This window comes from Pan paniscus, chromosome 8, assembly GCF_029289425.2.
Source record: "Pan paniscus chromosome 8, NHGRI_mPanPan1-v2.0_pri, whole genome shotgun sequence".
Taxonomy (NCBI): Eukaryota; Metazoa; Chordata; class Mammalia; order Primates; family Hominidae; genus Pan; species Pan paniscus.
The window spans coordinates 103,837,527-103,860,360 of NC_073257.2; the positions used below are offsets into that span (position 1 = coordinate 103,837,527).

The window sequence follows — 22,834 nt, forward strand, 5'->3', positions numbered from 1 at the left end:
TAAGCATGAAAATCAATTATATGCTTTTCTTTGGTTTGTTGGTCAAAGAAAAAGATTATAACTCAGAAAACTTTCTTGGAGATGCGTATGCTCAGTGTATCCAAACTTTAGGCATGTCGGGTACAATATTGATTTACAAAAAGTTCCTCTAATCAATCCTGAGCTAATAACTTACTGTGGAAAGAGTAATTGATGAGAGCCATCCCTCCAATTGGAGTCAACTTTCATGACTGTTCGGATTTCCTTTATTTTGGGGGCAGTTCATCCAAACTTCTATTAAACGGCAACTAGTTCACTTTTGAGAAGTGGTTTACAAGAAACAACAACAACAACAAAGCAGTTGCGGAGGAAAGAAAAGGGACAAAGTTAAAAAAACGGAAAAGAAATCTCCCAGGAGAAAGGGATGTGGAAGCTGAAAACACGGACAATTTCCACAGTAAGACTTCCAAAAGAATGTGCAAGATCCGAGCAAAACTTTCAAGGGCTCTTTTTCAGTGTAATGGTAGTGAGAAAGTTCAGCCTGGAAAGCCCAGGGCTTAAAACAACAACAACAAAAAACACAATATGCAGGATCGTTTGGCTTCAGCAGAACCCACCGCAAAGATGGCGGTAGGACGAAGCCCCTTCTCCCGCCGCCGAAGCCTCTCGCCTCACATTTCCCACAAACCCTTCGCGCCGCCTCGCTAGCCGAAACCTGCCCAGCCGGTGCCCGGCCACTGCGCACGCGCGGGACGACGTCACGTGCGCTCCCGGGGCTGGACGGAGCTGGCAGGAGGGGCCTTGCCAGCTTCCGCCGCCGCGTCGTTTCAGGACCCGGACGGCGGATTCGCGCTGCCTCCGTCGCCGCGGGGCAGCCGGGGGGCAGGGAGCCCAGCGAGGGGCGCGCGTGGGCGCGGCCATGGGACTGCGCCGGATCCGGTGACAGCAGGGAGCCAAGCGGCCCGGGCCCTGAGCGCGTCTTCTCCGGGGGGCCTCGCCCTCCTGCTCGCGGGGCCGGGGCTCCTGCTCCCGTTGCTGGCGCTGTTGCTGGCTGTGGCGGCGGCCAGGATCATGTCGGGTCGCCGCTGCGCCGGCGGGGGAGCGGCCTGCGCGAGCGCGGCGGCCGAGGCCATGGAGCCGGCCGCCCGAGAGCTGTTCGAGGCGTGCCGCAACGGGGACGTGGAACGAGTCAAGAGGCTGGTGACGCCTGAGAAGGTGAACAGCCGCGACACGGCGGGCAGGAAATCCACCCCGCTGCACTTCGCCGCAGGTAACCGGGGCCAGCGTCCCCTCGCCTCGCTCCAGACCCCACCTGCGCAGCCGGGGCCCACAGGTCTGAAACCAGTGCTCCTCCGCCCCCCGACCTTTCTCCAGGACTCTGGTCCTGGTGATCTCGCTCTCTTCCAGTGGAGACTAAGGAGATTAGGGGTAGGGTGAGCGTGCCACACTCACTGGAAGTTTTTTGTTTTGTCTTGGTTTGGTTTTTTTGCCAGGTGTGGGGGGTGGTTTGGGGTTTTGGCTTTGTTTTGTTTTACAGTATCAACAATACCTGTACCAACTTCCGGTCTTGTTACCCTAGAAGGCCTCTACACACAAGAAAGAGTAGGGGACGTAGTTGATAGACCTTATGATTTAAAAGGTCAGTTACCTCCAAAATTTTTCGTTCTTGCAAGTTCCATTTGGGTTAAGGTCTTGAAGGACTTTGTAAAATACAAGGATGTAATTTAGGAGGAGTAGCTTAATAGGACGTTGACACATTAGCGTTAATTGGTTTATCAGAATAGCCAATCATTACCAAGTTTCTGGAGTGACTAGAACGGGAAATAGGCAAGTTTGGGAGAACTGAAACCTGACTTAGACTGGGTGCGGGAAGCCTTAGACACACACACATACAAGTTGGGCTGGAAAGTGGTAGTATAAGAGAAAAGATAGTGCAAGTCCTTTAGCTTGAATCTAGAATTTAAGTTGGGACTAACCTTGCTTCATTCTGAAATTTAGATCCTTTGAATTACATTATTTTAATATTTATTAGGTTCACTTTATGATTTAAGCATATTAAATTTAGTCGAAAAATTTAAAAGAGCCATAGATGGGATATTCAGCGTATTCCCATAAAGCATGCATGCTTTTCACTTGTAGGAAAGATGATGACTGTTTCTAACTTCAGGTGAGTCATGCGTGATTGAAAATGGGAGTACCTCCTCTTACCTCTGACAATCCTGGTTTTTTGTTTTGTGTATTTCATGATTGTTTAAAACAATTTTTTGAAAAATCGAGGAATACCTTTTAAAGTACTCCTGTTCTTTTGGGGCTAGATTGATGAAGAGAAAAGGAGCAGTGAGAAATATTTCCTCTTTCACAGATATTACTTTTACGCTTTCTACCAATTGGAGATTTGTTCGCTTTAACCTGTTCCAGATTTTAAATGTAAATACTACCAGGAGGTATGCTTTTTTGATCAATTGCACCTTTGTTGGATTTCCATTGGGGAGTCTTTTAAAAAGAAGAAAGTTTAGGGAACCCAGGTGGGAGAACTAGAAACGGTTTGTGGGCAATGGAAAGAGAAGGAAGAATACTTAGGTCAAACACACCTAGTTAGCCTTTTTGCCCGAAATTTCGGTGGTAAGTGCTGCCGTTCTTCAGCTAATTTAGGTTGTCCTGTTTGACCATGTAGTCAACATTTAAACAACTCATTTGGCAAACTGTCACGATCAACTGATACATAAGCCAAAGGGTAGGGTTACTTAGATTCTGTTCACTTGATCTGTGGGATAAAAATAACCAAGAAAGATCTTAGTTGCTACCTTTCAAGAATTTGGTGTATTAGTGAGTTCATATCTGAAAATAGTAATATTTAGAGGTGTAAGATTATGTTATTAGATCCTCAGTGACCTTGTTCCTTCTCTGCCTTCCCACCTTCAGTTCTGTCCCAACGTTTCAAAGCATATTTTTTACATAGGTTTCATTTTGTTCAAGTTTGGAAGACTTAATATTTTGGAAACCAACCCACCCCTCACAACTTACCCAAATTATCAGGTATAGGTTATCAGATTAAGAGTTAAAGGTATAAAAAGGGAGTAATAAAAATTATGAAGTGGGGGTTCTTCATTCAACCAGAGCTTTTGAAGTCCTGCACTTCAATCATATGAGAAACTTTTTTAAAAATTGGGTTTGTAAATTTAACCTGAATTTTAGGTTCATCAGAGAGAAGCTTTTTAAGTGCATCCAGCTACCTTTTCACTTAATATATGGAGAATGCACTTTATAATCTGTTGTAGGTAGTGAGTTATCAGTCATGTTAATGTGCCTGCAAGCATACTGTTGGAAGTTCAACACAGGTGGTGGTATTATGTAACTGCCTGATCAAGCAGTTTCTTGTGTTTGTACTTCAGTCATAGAGTGAGCTATTGGAGGTGATGGGGGACATCATTATTTTAAAATTTTTTTAGCTGATTAAACTTTGGAGATTTTATTAGGGGAGGCATGTTTTTGTCTTTTTGTTTTGATTCCCAAGTAATATTAGGACTGAGAGATTCGTGCAGACCACAGAAAATGAAAATTAGTTTAGAAAACATTTGCTTTAATTTCATCCCCAAAAGTTAGTTCAATTAAAAGAATAATCCGTTGCTAGCACCAAGAGAGTTAAATACTGTTAATGAAGAAGATAGTCAGCATAAACAGGAATTTTCCTTCTACTAGGTGTTTTTTTATTACTGAACTAGATTGCATACTTTTCTTCTAGATAAATATTATTTAAGAAGCAATTCCTTAGGAGAAAAATGACTCTGTAAATTGTTTCCTTTTCAGTCCGCCTGCCACTGCCCCCCACCATACACAGATATACACAAGACAGGAATTTTTCTTTTTTTTTTTGAGATGGAGTCTAGTTCTGTCTCCCAGGCTGGAGTGCAGCGGCACGATCTCAGCTCACTGCAACCCCCACCTTCCGGGTTCAACCGATTCTCCTGTCTCAGCCTCCTAAGTAGCTGGGATTACAGGTGCGCACTGCCACGCCTGGCAAATTTTTGTATTTTTAGTAGAGACAGGGTTTCAACATGTTGGTCAGGCTGGTCTCAAACTCCTGATCTCGTGATCCGCCTGCCTCGGCCTCCCAAAGTGCTGGGATTACAGGCGTGAGCCACTGCGCCCGGCCAGGGATGATTTTTTTCCAACACAACAGAATTTGTAGAGGCAAGTTGGTGGTAGGGTGGCTGTTGCTCTAATTTTACTAAAAGCAAAAGTATCTGAAATTCTTGACAGTTAATGCCCTAGAAAACAGCAAATTTCAGTAAAGAAGACTCTGCTTCTGTGAACTTATTTCTAAAAAGTAAAGAAGAGGTGACACAAACTTGGGGAGAAAGTTATCTTGATGCCCATCATAGAAATGAAAGAAATATGTGGCATTCCTTACAATCTTAGAACTCTTGGAGTGGAGGTAGGAGCTTGCATTGTAGAGTCCTAGCTAAACAAGGTAACACTTATTTTATATTTATAGTATGTTATGTTACTGTTAGTATGAGTATGCTACTGAACCACATACATAGGACCAGTTAGACCGGACTTGGATTATTATATTCAATTGTGTGAATCAAATATAAGAGGGGATTTTTTTATTCAGAGGAGGAAAGTGGAATCAGAGCATCCAGAATTTATTGCACAAGCATAGATACGAAAATTAGTGCTGCTTATTCTAGAGATGAAAGAAGACTATACCATGTTATCGTCTTCACATATGTGGAAGAATCACAAAGAGTGAGTGGATATTACTTGTGTGGCTTTGGGAGTCGAAACTAAGGCCAGCAGGTGGAAGGTTACAAGGGGTCAGACAACCTTTAACAATATTTAGCGATCGAACTGTCTGGAAGTATCCAAGCAGTGGCTGGATTGGCATTTTTCAGAGCTGTTGTAGAGAGGATTTCAGCCTAGTTCGACCAACAGGTTATAATCTCACTAGTACAAGAAAGTGGGATGATTCCTCCAATTGAAGGCTTTAGCTGCTCAGCTACCAAAGATATACTAGCTTTTGTGATTGCCATTCATATCTTTTCCCAAAATGATAACCATTGGAGACCTCCAATAACCTCTCAGTAACATGTTCTTCTTTGGCTGTAGGCCAACATCATAGTTATAAGAGATGCACAAAATTTATCCAACACTCTTCACCTAGAACTACAGTTATAGATTGTTGTTTTCAGGATTGGTTTTTGCTATGGGAGATAAATCATACATCAGCAGGAAACCCTAGTGTCAAATAAAGATCAGTCTCTTTAGGAATTCATCATCTTTCTTGACTTATCAAATCTCCCAATGTATTATCAAGACTTTGAGCTATAACTTTGCCCTCAGCTCTTGCTGGATTTGGAGGTAGACAGTTGACTTCAATAACAAGAGTTTGGAGTACTCCTTTCAGTGTACCCCCATTCAGATGGTCAAAATTTCATCACCGTAGAAGCCATGGCGTTCTTTTCCAAGTTTCTACTAATCTGGCCAGACAGTATGTCTATCCCAAGTTGAGATGGGCAAAGTCCTCTCCCTTGTATTCTTCGTTCTTAAGAAGTATATGTGGGAAATAATTTTCTGGATCTTAGCAAACTAAAGTTAATAGTAAATGAGACCCGGGCACAGTGCCACAGGCTGTAATCCCAGCACTCTGGGAGGCAAAGGCAGGAGTATCACCTGAGCTCAAGAGTTCAAGACCAGCCTGGGCAACAATGGTGACACCTCATCTCTACAAAAAAATAGAAAAATGAGCCGGGCATGGTGGCACAGAACTGACACTCTGGGAGGCAAAGACAGGAGTATCACTTGAGCTTAAGAGTTCAAGAGCAGCCTGGGCAACATGGCGAAACCCCATCTCTACAAAAAAATAGAAAAAGTAGCCAGGCATGGTGGCGCAGGCCTGTAGTCCTAGCTACTTGGGAGGCTAAGGTTAGAGGATTACTTGAGCCAAGGCTGCAGTGAGCCGAGATTGCGCCATTGCACTCTAGGCTGGGCAACAGAGGGAAACCTTGTAACACAAAATAGTAAATGAGAAGTTTAAAATGACATTCCTCAGAAAAAATGTGTCACTGAGAGTCCTGGCTAAAGGTTGCTTGAAAGCTGAAGGCTGTTTGATTATACCTTCCAATCTCCCAGACTACAGGAGCTTTGTTTTGTGGCATTTGTTGACATTTTTCCAGAACTTTGCCTTTGGACAAAACCCTGTGTGATAGCCTACCTTTAGATATTGCAAGACATCACCATCTCATATGGGACCAATTGTGTTATCAGTGATTAATCCCACCTTTGGACTATGAAAGACAGGAGGGGGATAGCATTTAGTTAAACTTCCTAAGAGTCTTAAGTTGGTTTCTCTGTAGGAACTTGACTGCCTCACAGCTTTTGGGAGACCATTCAGATGAAAGCATGTTTCCAGTGTAGCAGCAAAATGTGATATTATTAACAATAGTCATAGTTAGCAAGCAGTACCTGGAGTTGCTGAAACTGATGGCATCTAGATAAGCAATAAATTTGACAAGAGGCTGCTTTTCTCTGTTTTCACAAATCATTAACACCATATTCTTTGTGAGGATCCTTTCCTATTCCAGCAGAGTATTAGACATGCATTAAACAAATGTTTGTCAAGTCCTGCTATATGCCAGACACTGACCTTGTCCCTGAGTAAACTGAAATGAACAGGACACAATACCTGCCATTAACTGACACATGGTTAATGTGGTCAACAAGTATACTTTACAGATAGGCCTGCTTTGCTTCACTGTAAGTACTATATAGTAGATTCATACTCTGTGTATGGTTTCATCAGAATTTTCACAAGTAGAACAGTGTTTGAAGTTGAGTGCTGTTCCATAATTACAAAATAAACTACAGTGTGTCCTGAGCAGCCATGACTACCAACTTTATTTAGGCTTCTGGTTCCTCATAAAGAGATCCTTAGAATATGGAGATTTACATTGACTCTGATGATATGCCTATTCATGTTCTACCTGGCCAGTGAGAACATGATCAGAATATACCCTGCAGAGCATTTTTTCTTCCAGAAACTGGTGCTTAACAGAAGTACTTTGAACTATTCTTGAGACCATAACAATAGAGATTTTATCAAGGATTACTCCTCAGTTTGGGAAGTATGGTTTTTTGGGGGTTGGGGGGGTGAGGCACAGAGTTTCACTCTTGTCGCCCAGGCTGGAGTGCAGTGGTGCGATCTTGGCTCACTTCAACCTCCACCTCCCAGGTTCAAGCAATTCTCCTGCCTCCTGCTTCAGCCTCCCGAGTAGCTGGGATTACAGGTATGTACCACCACGCCTGGCTAATTTTTATATTTTTAGTAGAAACGGGGTTTCACCATGTTGGCTATGGTGGTCTCGAACTCCTGACCTCAGGTGATCCACCCACCTCTGTCTCCCAAAGTGCTGGGATTACAGGTGTGAGCCACAGTGCCCAACCAGGAAGTATCTTCAATCTAAAGATTTCGCCAAACTCCAAGCAGCTTTTTTTTTTTTTTTTTAAACATAGCTACCTATTGACTGCCTCCAAATAATTTCCTTTAAGTGCCCAAGATGTGGCTTCAAACATTAAAATCTCAGACTATTCATCTACTGTCTCAGCATAGCAGATTACATTCACTCACATATTGTAGTCCTTACAGTGTGACTGTAAAATCATACCTCTACTATCAGTCACCAGACTGGTTTCAGACATCTTAATGACTAGGGAATCATGTTGATACAGACATTGACACAGAAGTCTGTGTCTTGGAATGTTGGTAACTATGTGGATGTAATCACTTTACCCATTCTACCCATATCGATCGCCTCAGCTAAAACTTCAGTTTCAGTTATGTCTTTCTCTTTAACTCTGATTTCATGCAACCCTCTTCTCTTTCCAGCCTTATTTTGACAGAAGGCTACTACTTGACCTTCCTTTAGATCACCAATCCTTTGGGACAGATATCTTCCCAGTTGACACTGTCTCTCATAACAGCTAGTTATTTTACTCCAGCTATTTCTGTGCACATCTAACTCTCCTTTCTGGGGGAGTTAGCCTGTGAGTCACCATTTTGATTACTTCAGATATGCTTATTACTGCTGAAGAATAGTAATCCTTATTCTAAAATGCTTGGGTACATCAAATAACTTTATAGAGGTAGCTTTACAGGTTTTTCTTTATTTTGATTCTTTTTCTCTTACTCTCCAATTTAAGAAGCCTTTTTCTAAAAGCACTTCCTGCAGGTGGGTGCTAAGTGGTTGGGATAGCAGAACCATAGATTAGGGCAACTGTAGATAACCTACTTGGGGAGGACAGTGTGATCAGCAATGCCCAGGAAGTGATCAGAAAGGAAGGCTGAAGTCAGGGCTAATGACAGCAAGAGCTGATCTTCCCCTCTGACATTTTCCTACTTGGCTTCTGCAATGCCATTCTTTCTTAGCTTTACTTCTCAGACTCCTTTTCATATACTGTGATACATTAATTCAGCAAATGTCAACAAATTGCTCTGTACCATGTACTCTAAAGGATGCTGGAGAAGTAGTGATGAATTAAGATGCACATGGCTCTTGTCCTTCATGGAACTAAGAGTCTAGAAAATGCCGGGCGCAGTGGCTCATGCCTGTAATCCCAGCACTTCGGGAGGCCGAGGCGAGCGGATCACGAGGTCAGGAGATCGAGACCATCCTGGCTAACATGGTGAAACCCCCCCCTTTACTAAAAATACAAAAAAAATTAGCCAGGCGTGGTGGCGGGCACCTGTAGCCCCAGCTACTCTGGAGGCTGAAGCAGGAGAATGGCATGAACCCAGGAGGCGGAGCTTGCAGTGAGCTGAGATTGGGCCACTGCACTTCAGCCTGGGGGACAGAGCGAGACTCTGTCTCAAAAAAAAAAAAAAAAAAAAAGAGTCTAGAAAATAAGTAAAGCAGTAATTACAAATTTTAATAAGTGACAAATACTGCTATGAACAGCAAAGACAAAAATCCCTGTTGTATGGAGCTTGCATTCTAGTGAAGGAGGTGGGAGATAGACCAACTAAATGGTGTGAAGATAGGAAAAAATGTGGATGGGCAGAAGGGACTATTTTAGATGGGATGATCAGGGATAGCCTTCTTAAGGTGGTGACATTTAAACAAACCAGGTAATGAGTAGAAGTGAGGATGCTTTGTGCAAGGGAAGAGCATTCCAAGCAGAAGGGTGGCATGTACCAAGTCGCTGACATACTTGACAAACTGAAAGAAAGTATATTATAGTTGGGAAAGGGAAGAATCGTGTGAAATGAAATTAGAGAAGAAGTTGAGGGCCAGTTCATGAAGGAGCTTTTAAGGCCATAGTAGAGTGTTTGAATTTTATTCTGAGAGCATCAGTGGGAAGCCAAGGAATTATTTTAAACAGGGCTGTGATATTATTATTTTTAAAAGGTCACTAGAGACAAGTGGAAATGAGAGACCTATTTAGGGGAGACATTGCAGGAGCTTATGCTGGAGGCGATAGTGGTTGGAGTAAGGTAATGTCAGTGGAAATAGAAGTTGGAAACGTGTTGAGTTTGAGATACCTTTAAAATATCCAGAAGGAAATATGTTAAGTAAACATTCTGGAATTTGGGTGAAAAGTGTAGACTGGAGATTTAAATCTGAGGGTTGTGTATCTAGGTGGTATTTAAAGCCATGGGATCAGATAAGATTATCTAAAAAGAGGTTAGAGAACTGAGTCTTGAGGAATCCCAATATTTAGAAATTAGGTAGAGGAAGCAATAAGCCCTCAGTGAGATATGACATGTCTAAAACTTGGACTCTTCATCTTCTGCCACAAACCTATTTTCATCTGCAGCCTTGCCCCCATTGCTGTTGATGGCAACTTCACTCTTCCATTACTGAGGCCAAAAACCTTGGCAGTAGTGTGTATAGTAGTAAGATTGGAAACAACCTAACTATGTATGAGAATGGAACTAGTTACATTTTGATACTCCCAATCAAGAAAATATATAAAATACTGATAGGAATTGATTTCTGGGATATTATTAATAATAGATGTTTTTTAAGAAAGGAAGATGTAAACACTATCTTTAAAGATATATATTAGCAGATGTTTGCTTGCATGTATATAAAATAACTTCAACGTATGTGAAAAAAAGTGGTAACCAGAAGGAAGGGAACTGGGAAGCTGGGAATAGGGGTGGGAGGAAGGCTTCACCAGCCATGTGAGTATTACCTATGGTGTTCACATGAACCATGTGGGTATACTATCCTAACCAAATCAGTCTTAATCTTAGCCCTTATCATCTGTCACCTAGACTATGGCACATAGCATTCTAAAACCTTAAGGACCTATCTACTGCCTGTCTCTGCATTTGATTCATTTATTCACGCAATTGCCAAGGTGATCTTTCTTTAAAGAAAAAAAAAGGCAAATAGTCACTGCCCTAAACACATCATTCTGTAACTAATGATGTGTTGTAGCAGTATTTTTCAAACTGTTTCTAAGAGGTGCTCAGGGATACAGGAATATTTTCTTTTGGGTCTTTGTGAGGGGAAGAAGGAGGATTCAACCAGAATAGTTTTTATTTTATTCAATTAATTTGCAGTTCTATGAATGCCAACTACGTACTAGGCATTGGGTATTTAGCAGTAAACATGACCTGCACTTATTATAATCTTAAATAAGATCTAATTGAAATCTGACTGGGCCCAGTGCGGTGGCTCGTGCCTGTAATCCCCGCACTTTGGGAGGCTGAGGATTACTTGAGGTCAGAAGTTCGAGACCAGCCTGGCCAACATGGCAATACCCCATGTCTACTAAAAATACAAAAAAATTAGCCAGGCATGGTGGCGCACACCTGTAGTCCCAGCTACTCAGGAAGCTAAGGCAGGAGAATCGCTTAAGCCTGGGAGGCAGAGGTTGCAGTGAGCCGAGATCACGCCATTGCACTCCAGCCTGGGTGACAGAGTGAGACTCTGTCTCAAAAAACAAAACAAAACCAAAAAAAACCCTGCTATCTGAAAACCGTTTGAAAAACACTAATTTATGGGACAAAGGCCAGGTGCTGCCTTAGCCTAACATACTCCTTTCATTGTTGTTGTTTTGTTTTGTTTTGTTTTGTTTTTTTGAGACGGAGTCTCACTCTGTCTCCCAGGCTGGAGTGCAGTGGCCCGGTCTCGGCTCAATGCAAGCTCTGCCTCCCGGGTTCATGCCATTATCCTGCCTCAACCACCCAAGTAGCTGGGACTACAGGCACCTGCCACAACGCCCAGCTGATTTTTTTTTTTTTTTTTGTATTTTTAGTAGAGACAGGGTTTCACCATGTCAGCCAGGATGGTCTCAATCTCCTGACCTCGTGATCCACCCGCCTCGGCCTCCCAAAGTGCTGGGATTACAGGCATGAGCCACCGCGCCCAGCCAGCCTGACATACTCCTGATCTAGCATCTGCCCACTTTGGCATTCTGTGTCCTGGCTGTTATGGAGCATTTGTTTATTCTTTTCTTTTTTCTTTTCTTTCCTTTCTTTCTCTCTTTTCTTTTCTTTTCTTTTTTTTTTTTTTGAGATGGAGTCTCACTCTGTCACCCCCAGGCTGGAGTGCAGTGACGTGATCTCGGCTCACTGCAACCTACACCTGCCGGGTTCAAGCAATTCTGTCTCAGCTTCCCATGTAGCTGGGATTACAGGTACGCACCACCACGCCCAGCTAATTTTTTGTATTTTTAGTAGAGACTGGGTTTCACCATGCTGGCCAGGCTGGTCTCGAACTCCTGACCTCATGATCTGCCCACCTGGGCCTCCCAAAGTGCTGGGATTGCTGGCGTGAGCCACTGCGCCCAGCCCAAGCATTTATTCTTTCATACCTCCATGTCTGTGTACGTTTTGTTTCTTCTGCTTGGACTGCAGGACCCTTCCTTGCTCATCTCCTTTCCCTCACCTCTCCCTCCTCATTTTCCTAATCATCCCTTATTTTTCTGTATGCTTTCAGCTCAGGTGTCATCACTGGAATTGCCTTAGGTAAGTCTTTTCCGTTCTCTGCTTTCCCCTAGTTTAGGAGTTCCCTTCTTTGAGCTCTAGTAGCACTTTATATATACATAGCAATTATATTGTATTGAAATTTAAAATCTTCATATCTTAAATTATGAGCTCTTTGAGAGGAGGAAGAATCAAAGATACAAAGATACTCATCTTTGTGACCACAGAGCCCAGCAATGTTAAAACAAAACAAAAATAGTTAATCTTTTCAACTATCTTTAGCTCTTCCATCAGCTGCAACCAGGCCAACCCCAGGCATCGACCTTAGAAAGACTGTACCATTACTTTCTTATCTGTTCTCATTGCTGGTCATCTTGGAAGAACTACAGTCAGACTTGGTGGCTTTAAGAATAGAATGGAGGGCTGGGCGCAGTGGCTCACGCCTGTAATCCCAGCACTTTGGGAGACCAAGGCGGGCGGATCATGAGGTCAGGAGATCGAGACCATCCTGGCTAACATGGTGAAATCCCGTCTGTACTAAAAAATACAAAAAATTAGCCAGGCATGGTGGCGGGTGCCTGTAGTCCCAGCTACTCTGGAGGCTGAGGCAGGAGAATGGCATGAACCCGGGAGGCGGAGCTTGCAGTGAGCCGAGATTGTGCCACGCACTCCAGCCTGGGCGACAGAGCGACACTCCGTCTCAAAAAAAAAAAAAAAAGAATAGAATGGAGAAAATTTCAGAAGAGTGAGCAGTTCCTTTCTCTCTACCCAAACACATTGTAGACCACTCCATCTGCTTTAACATATGCCTGAAAGCCTTGTCATTTCAAAGCTAGGTTTAAAAAGGTTTTAAGTACTAATATATGGGAATGATAAGAGATTGAAACTCATTGGTGCTAGATCTGTAAACCAGTATAAATAAATTACCAGACTTTTTTTGTTTTATTTGATTTGGGGGCAGTTGAGCAGAACTGTGGAATGTTGGTACCTAAAGGAGGCCTCCTACATGGAAAGAAGTTATATATGCGTTTTGCAAGTGGCAAAGTAGGGACTCCTTTGAAGACACTGGATTTCATACTTTTGCCTGAGGTTATCTCTCTGTGTCTCACTACATAGACAAATATTAGCTGTGAGCGGATCTTTTTTTGTTGCTTCTCGTAGTCCCCCAGTTTAGCAGAAACATTCTGTGAGATAGATGTGGGAAAGGAATTCTAGCAAGAGTTTTGTCACTGTATCATAAGGTTGTGATTTACATATTTAAGTTTTATACTTTGAACATCTGAAAATGTATACATACTAAATATGCAGAACTCTATTGTAGAGTGAGAAACATTTGAACTTTGAGCTTTCAGTCACTTATTTTGTATTCTTTCTTTGAGGTTAGTAGTAGTAGTACCACCCAAGGCGCTGCTTAGGTACCACTGCTGCTTAGTGGAGAGTCCCTCTGGCTTTATCATTAAGGTTAGTTATTGATATATTTCTGATCACCTTTCCATTAATTAGTTCTTGAATTGTTGAGTCTGTTATTAATTTTCCACCTGAAACATTTTAGTATGGATGGTACTTATCTAATTTGATATCTTTTCCTTGTTGAACTTACGTGTGGACAATTTGTTTTCATCTAGGTTTTGGGCGGAAAGACGTAGTTGAATATTTGCTTCAGAATGGTGCAAATGTCCAAGCACGTGATGATGGGGGCCTTATTCCTCTTCATAATGCATGCTCTTTTGGTCATGCTGAAGTAGTCAATCTCCTTTTGCGACATGGTGCGGACCCCAATGCTCGAGATAATTGGAATTATACTCCTCTCCATGAAGCTGCAATTAAAGGAAAGATTGATGTTTGCATTGGTAAGACTGTTTACTTTTCCGACTTTTACTAATGTTGTAACTATTCTGAATCTGAACTGAATTAATCTGTTCATATCATCAAATTATGTCAAGCTGAATTTAAATATTTAAGAACATCCCATGATTTAATCAACTACTATTTACTGAGTGTCTTTTTGTGTGTAGTACTGAGCCTAAATTTCTTTGGAGAATGGACTACAAAGTGCCTATTATACTTGCATTCTCTTGGGAGAGAAAATACACAAACAGCCAGATAAAGGCATGGTGGAAGGGAACAGAGAGTGTTAAGAGGATAATGAGCACAGTGACTTGGCAGGATCAAGTCAAGGCCCTACTTCCTGGAGTCTTTCCGTGAGAAAGGGAAAGTCTTTCCAGTGGGGAAAGGGTTAAAAAGGTAGGTGGGGATTTCTCTATAAAAAGCTTTAAATACCAGGTTAAGGAGCTTAATATTAGTATGTGCAGGCAGTGTAGAATATTTAATATTTTTTGAGGAAGGGAACACTGTGATAAGAGTACATAGTATGCAGTCATGCTCCACGTAACTCCATTTCAAAATGGATGACATACATAAGGGTGGTCCATAAGATGATAATGGAGCTGAAAAATTCCTGTCACCTACTGACTTCGTAGCAGTCCTAACTTCATAGCACGAGGCATTACTCAGGTGTTTATGGTGATGCTGGGTTAACAAACCTAGTGCACTGCCAGTCATATAAACGTATAGCATATAAAATTATGTACACTACATAATACTTGATAATAACCAACTTTGTTACTGGTTTATATATTTACTATACTTTTTATTGTGATTTTAGAGTATACTCAGCAATTAAAAAAAAAAAGTTAACTGTAAAACAGCCTCAGGCAGGTTCTTTAGGACGTGTTCCAGAAGAAGACATTATTATAGGAGATGACAGCTCCCTGTATGTTATTGCCCCTAAAGACCTTCCAGTGGGACAAGATGTGGAGGTGGAAGACAGTGATATTGATGATCTTGAGCCTATGTAGGCCTAGCTAATATGTGTGTCTGTATCTTAGTTTTTAACAGAAAAGTTGTAAAAAAAAAATTTTTTTGAATAGAGAAAAGCTTATAGAATAAAGACATAAAATATTTTCGTATAGCTGTACATAGTGTTTGTGTTTTAAGCTGTTATTACAAAAGTCAAAAAGCCTTTAAAAATTTAAAAATTTCTAATGTGAAAAGGTTACAGTAAGCTAAAGTTAATTATTGAAGAAAGAAAAATATTTTAAAAATAAACTTACATAGCTAAGTGTGCAGTGTTTATGTAGAGTCTACAGTAATGTATTATAATATACTAGGCCTTCACATTCACTCATCACTCACTCACTGACTCACTCAGGGAAACTTCCAATCCTGCAAGCTCCATTCATGGTAAATGTCCTATACAGATATACCATTTCTTATCTTTTATACTATATTTAGACATACTTAGTTACAGATGTACTTACCATTGTATTACAGTTGCCTGCAGTATTCGGTACAGTAACATGCTGTTCAGGTTTGTAGCCTAGGAGGAGTAGGCTATACCATGTAGCCTAGGTGTTTGGTAGACTGTACCAGCTAGGTTTGTGTAAGCATACTCTGGTGTCGGCACAATGACGGACTCACCTACCAATGCATTTCTCAGAATATATCCCTGTCATTAAGTGACACATGACTGTATTTTATGAAGAGTAATCTGGTAGGGGACTGGGTAGGATGGATGGCATCAAGGATACCAGTTAGGAAACTGTGAAGTAACCTAGGTGAGAAATGATGCTACTGAATTATAGGGTTATAGGAGAGAAATGGCAGGATAAGTAAGAAAAATATACAGTATGTGAGAAGGCTTTTTGAGAATTTGTATTAACCTGGTATTTACTTTTGTGAGACAAACAGATTCAAGGATTTTGGACTCATTGCCACCTTAACTCCATTATTTCCTGATGTAAAACAGGGACAGTTGAAATCCTTAACAGATAGAAAGCCAGTTCAGTGCACTAGAGAAAGTCCAGGTGTTCTATGCTAGACTTAAGTTGGACCTCATGGTCCCCAGCATCCCAAATCACTATTTATGTCAACTTCACCAGCTTAGTTTAAATGAGGTCATTTATAAAGATGTGAAATGGATTTCCTAGTTACCTCTGCCCAATTCTCCTTTTCTGTATGTTGTCTTAAATTGTTCCTGCCCTACATTCAAATACATCATTTTTACCACATAACCCAACTCTGGTACCTCAGAATCTTAGACATATAATTAATTAGTTTGAATAATGTAGAGTTTTCCAAATATAGTTATAATCTGCACTATCCAATATGGTAGCTAAGGGCTTGCAATGTCTGAATTGAGAGGTACTCTAAGGGGAAAAAGCATGCCACATTTCAGAGACTTAGTACAAAAAAAAAGTAAAATATCTAATTTTATATTGATTATAATATAAATGTAAATATTGAATTTTTGGATGTATTAGGTGAAATCTGTTCAAATTAATTTGAACTGTTTCTTTTTTTCATGTAGTTACTAGAAAATGTTAAATTATTTATGTGGCTCACATTTTATTTCTGTTGAACAGCACTGGTATATATAGGAGTAGAGCAGAATGGAAATTCACCCTATCAAAGAACAGGAGCTGAGCTTCCTTTCTGCACATATTTGCCTGTCTTCCTCCAGCTCCTTATTTAGAGAGTATACTGGAATAGCTTCATAATAATACAAATAATAATACAGTACAGAGCAAAACACAAGACTTTCTCTTTTTTTTTTTTTTTTTTTTTTGAGACGGAGTCTTGCACTGTCGCCTAGGCTGGAGTGCAGTGGCGTGATCTCCGCTCACTGCAAGCTCCGCCTCCCGGGTTCACGCCATTCTCCTGCCTCAGCCTCTCGAGTAGCTAGGACTACAGGCGCCCGCCACCATGCCCAGCTAGTTTTTTTGTATTTTTAGTAGAGACGGGGTTTCACCATGTTAGCCAGGATGGTCTCGATCTCCTGACCTCATGATCTGCCCGCCTCGGCCTCCCAAAGTGCTGAGATTACAGGCGTGAGCCACCACACCCAGCCAAGACTTCCCTTTTTATGTGCCTTGAATTATAACGTAGTAGTTTTGATTTGGGGTAGGTTGGCCCTACTAAGGGTATTTGGATTTTAACTTAAAATTCTGTGTAATTAACCTGAAAAAACTAACTACTCAGCTAGCAACCCTTATTTATATATCCCTCAGTTAAGATTTTTCCAAAGAAAAATTGTCCTTGTAAGGAGTAATTTGCACCTCGGTTTCAATGTACCTACTCCACTCCTTAGACTCTTTACCTTGCACCTTACAAGTGCATTGTATTATGGTATCAATAGTGGACAAATACAAGCAGGCTCCTGTTAATTATTCAGCTTTCCTGAAGAATAGAAAGATAATGACTGATGACCTTACAGAATTTATTGAAAGCATCAGGAAGCTATTCAGTTTTTTGTGTTTTTTAAAAAAGAATTTACCTGTGTTTCTTTTTTTTTTTTTTTTTCTTAAAAATCCTACATATCTCTGTTCCCAGGCTATCTATAGCTTTAGACATTTTATTTCTGTCATGATGAACAGTCTTTCTAGCATAAGCAGTGTTCTTTTGGAATGAGAAAACAAGCTTTTAAGCACACTTGCCTTTTCCCTTACACACTCTTATCTATCCTTAGTCACTTGTCACCAGCTATATAAATAGCAAAGGAAAATCTACATTGAACTGAGGGGGAACTTATTTAATGTGTCTTTAATGCATTAAGTAATAGAATACTTTATGTATTATTCTTATATTTAAAATGTAACATTCCCATTCTGACAAGATATGAAAGGTCTTTAAACAACTTTGAGACTTTGCTGGACCAGACTTCTTGAGAAAATGATTTACTAAAATCAAGTTGTTAAGATTACCATTGAACTTCAAAATAGTGTTGCTATTTTGCAGTGCTGTTACAGCATGGAGCTGAGCCAACCATCCGAAATACAGATGGAAGGACAGCATTGGATTTAGCAGATCCATCTGCCAAAGCAGTGCTTACTGGTAAGTCTGTATACTCTGGTTATTCCAGGAAGCCTGTAAAGAACAACCTTGCCAGGTAGGAAATTTGCCTCCTATGATTAATGACCTCAGCTAGATTTTTAAAATAGTGTCAGTTCAGTAGCTATCCTTTTCTACGTCTAGATAGCTGACATTTGATTCTCCTCTAAGAAAAATAAAGCTTTCTTTTTATTTTCTAATTGCTGTTTAAGTATGTCATTGTTGCCTTATTGGGGGTGAGGGTGAATTGTATGTTGCTTTAGTATATTCAGGACATTTTAAAAATACCCCTGAGTTTTTCAGATAACTTATGCCTGCCCTTTACATGCAGGTTGAGTATTTCTAACCCAAACTTCAAAACACTTCTGGTCTTAAGCATTTCAGATAAGGGATATTCAAGCTGTACTATTTTTTTTAATGTATTTTAATTTTGATGGAATCCTTTCAAAAAACACTGGCCATTCCGTTAACTTTTCAGAAGAGGATTCTAGGCACACTCATTTCAGTACCATGAAGCAAATGCTAGTTGTACTCTGCTGTAACATATTTATGTCCTTGGAACCTATTGCTATGCATAAGGCTATAGTTTAGATTGACAAGCTTTCCTGAGTTGTATCCACTTCACATATTATCTCCCTTGTCAGTGTGCTTTCCTCTTAGCAACTCAGCCATGTTGTTTACCAGATTCTTACCTACCTTGTGATGACTAGAATCATACCTAATCTAAAGTCAAGAGCCAAAGGGGCTTTGCTGTGAGCTTTGTGCCTGGATTTTGTGATATTTCTTCTACCATTGCTGAGAAAATTTAGACTTCTTCATGAGAAGACTTCTTCATGAAAAGACTTCTAGAAGTGTGCACTGTTATTGTGACTATCAATCAGTGTTCATTTTCTCCTTCACTAGTCCATGTTATTCCATGCTTTTATTTTTGTTTTTTAAATCTTGGGCCTCAAAAGAAGCATTGCCTTGGCAGTCAGTATGCAATTCACATTGTGGGTTTGGATGTCATTCAGCAAATCATATTAATTCAAATTTTGTTGGTTTTATAGTTTTGTTTGTATTCATTTGTAAAAGTAAAGCCTTTAATAAAGAAAAATAAAGAGTTCATAGTTAATCCTTTTTTATATTTGTATATATTTAAAGTAGCATTAAATAAACATGATATTAGTGTCAAAAAATCTAGGTTCATAAAGATGTTAATGATTATGTTTAATCAGTGATGCTATAGATTCTTTTGTCATTTCTATAATGTTGGTATATTGAGTTTTGTTTGTTTTGTTTAGGGTTTTGCTTTTGGGGTGTGTATGTGTGTGCATGTGTGTGTATCAAGGTCTCACTCTGTCGCCCAGGCTGGAGTGCAGTGGCACAGTGACAGCTTACTGCAGCCTCAACCTATCCAGGCTCAGGTGATCCTCCAACCTCAGTCTCCTAAGTAGCTGGGATTGCAGGCGTGCCTCACCACACCCAGCCAATTTTTGTATTTTTTGTAGAGAGAGGGTTTCACCATGTTCCCCAGGCTAGTCTCTAACTCTTGGGCTCAAGCGATCCGCCCACCTCAGCCTCCCAAAGTGCTGGGATTACAGACATGAGCCAATACACCCGGACATTTTTAGGTTTGGAACAAAGTTGTAGATACATTTTGTTTCTCTGTTATAAAAATAACATACTCATTTTAGGAAATTTGAAGGGAAAAAGGGAAAGGTCACCAATAACTTATGACCCAAGATAAACTTTGTTAATATTTTGGTATATTTTCTTTTGGGCTTTCCTTTTCCTGAGCATATTGATTTTATATAGTTGAGGTTGCCTTTCATTATATAAAATAGAATCTTTTTTTTTAATCCCATAGCAAAGGTATTTCATGTTTGCTCTTCATGCAAATATTTTTAAACTACACAATATTCTGTTAATGAACTATTTTCCATTTATTGGAAATTTGTTTCCAAATTTATCTACTTTATAATTCATTGGGCATCTTTTTGCATAAAACTCATTAATTTTTCTTTTTAATTTCTATACTTTTTTTTTTCTAATTCACAGGTGAATATAAGAAAGATGAACTCTTAGAAAGTGCCAGGTACGTACTAATGTTATAAATATGTGACAGGAATACTTCACCATTAACTTTTTCTTTTTTTTTTTTTACAGTAAGCAAACTTTAAAAAGAATTTTTTTTTAATGGTTACAGTACTTATCTTGAGGAACATCTGATGAGGAATGCAAATTACTAATACTTTTTTTGTATTCTAGGAGTGGCAATGAAGAAAAAATGATGGCTCTACTCACACCATTAAATGTCAACTGCCACGCAAGTGATGGCAGAAAGGTACTTCCTTTTGCAACTGAGTTTGTGCTTATCTCCTGGTAACATGAAGATAAAGATGTGTTTATCTTATGATAAATTGAAACATATTTGAAGAGAGTGCTGATGTTTTAAGTGTTTCAGTATTTTCAGTATTTCAAATTCTTAAGCCTAGTAAAACTTTATTGATGATAAACAGTTATTTGCTTCCTATATGCAATAGTGAATTTATAAACTTGTATACTATGCCTTCAATATATATGTTGGATTTTGTAAAACCAAATTGATAACTACTTAGCGAAGTTATAATTGGATTTTCTGGTTTTATATTTGGGTTTTTTCCCTCTCACACATTTTATTCAACCATTATTTGAATTTCATTAATATATTCGATTAATATTTCAGTCAACTCCATTGCATTTGGCGGCAGGATATAACAGAGTAAAGATTGTACAGCTGTTACTGCAACATGGAGCTGATGTCCATGCTAAAGATAAAGGGTAAGCATTTGAAAAAAAACAAGGACTTTTTAAATGTTACCCTCTTCTTAAAACAATCTTTGTAACCTTAGAAAAATAATATTTTTTACTAAATAACATTAATATATATTGAGCTTTTACAATGTACAGGTTGCTCTGAGGGCGCAGGAAATTATAAAACCTTAAGCCCACAGCTCATAGAAGGTTTACATTACACTTCAGAGGGCATGAAAAGATACCTAAGAATACAATGAGGTCTCTACCAAGTGTTGAGTCATAGAGAGGGATAGCACTGCAGGAGTTCCCAGGAGGGAACTCTCAGTGATGGTTGACTGGAGTGGTTGGGAAATCCCTCAGAATGAGGTGTGACTTGACCTGGACTGTAAAGTCAAGTCTCAATTCAAGAAAGCAGAGTTTGCGGGACATTAGTCTGTAAGACAATTGGGATAAGTGGGGGCTGCTACAGCAAACGTTAAAGCACATTTAAAAAACAGTGACTAGACTAGCTTTGCTGGAGCAGATGATTCACACAGGAGACAAATGAAGTTTAGGATTAGAGAAATAGGTAAGAACCAGGTTTTGGAGGACTGGGTATTTAGCCTAAGTAATTCAGAGTTCACCCTGTGATCTGAAACAAAGGGGATGATTATTCTAAAAGAAGTTTTAGGAGGTGCGTTTGAAAGCAATGTGTTGGCTACATTGGAGAGAGAGGAGACTAGAAGCAAAAGCAGCAATTAGGAAAGTGAGCATTCTAGAGGTTTAAGCATAATCAGGATCCATAATAATGGTGGCAGAAGAAATGAAAATGAAGGCATAGATGCAAGAGATATTGCAGTGTAAGAATGGATAAGATTTGTTGAATGGATACAATGAGCGAGGAATAAAAGGAAAACTACATTTGAAGTTCTGAATGAGTTAGATCCAGTGATACACATACGAAATACAGGAGGCAAAATTGTTTGGAGGGAAAATGTTGAATTGACTTCTAGAACTCTTAGTTTTTTTATTTGTTTGTTGTGTTTTTTATTTTATTTTATTTTTTTTAGACGGAGTCTTGCTCTGTCGCCCAGGCTGGAGTGCAGTGGCGCGATCGTGGTTCACTGCAACCTCCACCTCCCGGGTTCAAGTGATTCTCCTGCCTCAGGCTTCTGAGTAGCTGGGATTACAGGTGCACACCACCACGCCTGGCTAATTTTCATATTTTTAGTAGAGACAAGGTTTTGCCGTGTTGGCCAGGCTCAAACTCCTGACCTCAGGTGATCCACCTGGCTCGGCCTCCCAAAGTGCTCAGATTACAGGCATGAGCCACCACGCCTGGCCTAGAACTCTCAGTTTAATGGGGTGATACAGGAACATAGTGGTAGCATCTAGTAGGTAGTTAGGAACAAAATTGGTGCTCAGGCAAGTGAAGAATCATATATTCAGAAATAGTAAGGAAAGCCATGAACCTTTAAAGAGAGGACTCATAGAACTAAAGACTAAATCACAGGTGACCATCCCTTACCAGAGTTTGGCATGATGGTGGCTATGGCAGCATATTAGTGAGTTATCCCAAACGAGAAGGAAAAGCTTCAAGATAGAAGTCAAGATTTTAAAGTTTCACCGTATCTTCCCATAGAGAAAGTTCTTCCTCCATTCCCATCATGGAAGAATTGGGTTTCAGCTTATTAAGGATCTCAAAAAAGTTTTAAAAATGAGCCAGTATTTGAGCTAAGTCTGGAAAAGACGTGTAGAAATGAGCCAGAACAAAGGAGGGAGGGAAATCTATACCCAGGGAACAGTATGTGTAGAGGCATACAGGGAATTATAAGTTTAATATACCATTATTGAAGGGTAAGCCTAGAGAGGGAGCCAGATAATTGCGTGTGCCACGTTAATAAGTTGGAACCATCTCTTGAAAGCACAGAGTTATGGTGAAACTTACCTTTTAGAAAAATCTGCCTTTTAGACTTACCTTTTAGAAAAATCTGCCTCAGCTTGGAGCATAAAGTGGGGTGGGAGCTATTTCAATAATGCAGGGGAGAAATAACATAGGCCCAAACTAAGGCAGTGGCAGTAGCAGTGAAGTATAAAGGAACATGGATTTGAAAGAGACTTGGGAGTTCAAATTCTTAGGACTTAGGGTTCAAATGGATGTTACTAAATTTTGAACATTTTTATTAGAACATCACATCCATTTGCTATTTAAGTATAAGTAATTAAATAAATTTTAATTTATAAATTTCCCTAGGCCTAAGAAATCTATAC

General features: G+C 40.0%; 1 protein-coding gene across 2 annotated transcripts in view; it reads left to right on the forward strand.

Moving 5' to 3' along the window:
* The first annotated feature begins 263 nt into the window (after positions 1–263).
* The window catches only part of TNKS2 (tankyrase 2), a 65,886-nt gene continuing 43,315 nt past the window's right edge, over positions 264–22,834 (forward strand). The window contains exons 1-6 of one of the 2 annotated variants that reach the window (XM_003825358.5): positions 264–1,249; positions 13,543–13,767; positions 17,714–17,809; positions 19,847–19,883; positions 20,057–20,132; positions 20,514–20,608. In XM_003825358.5, coding sequence (XP_003825406.1) covers positions 1,051–1,249; positions 13,543–13,767; positions 17,714–17,809; positions 19,847–19,883; positions 20,057–20,132; positions 20,514–20,608 — 728 coding nt within the window. In that variant the 5' untranslated portion in view covers positions 264–1,050. Of the gene's footprint in view, positions 1,313–13,542; positions 13,768–17,713; positions 17,810–19,846; positions 19,884–20,056; positions 20,133–20,513; positions 20,609–22,834 lie in introns of both variants that reach the window. The other variant, XM_008950684.4, reaches the window with a different exon arrangement.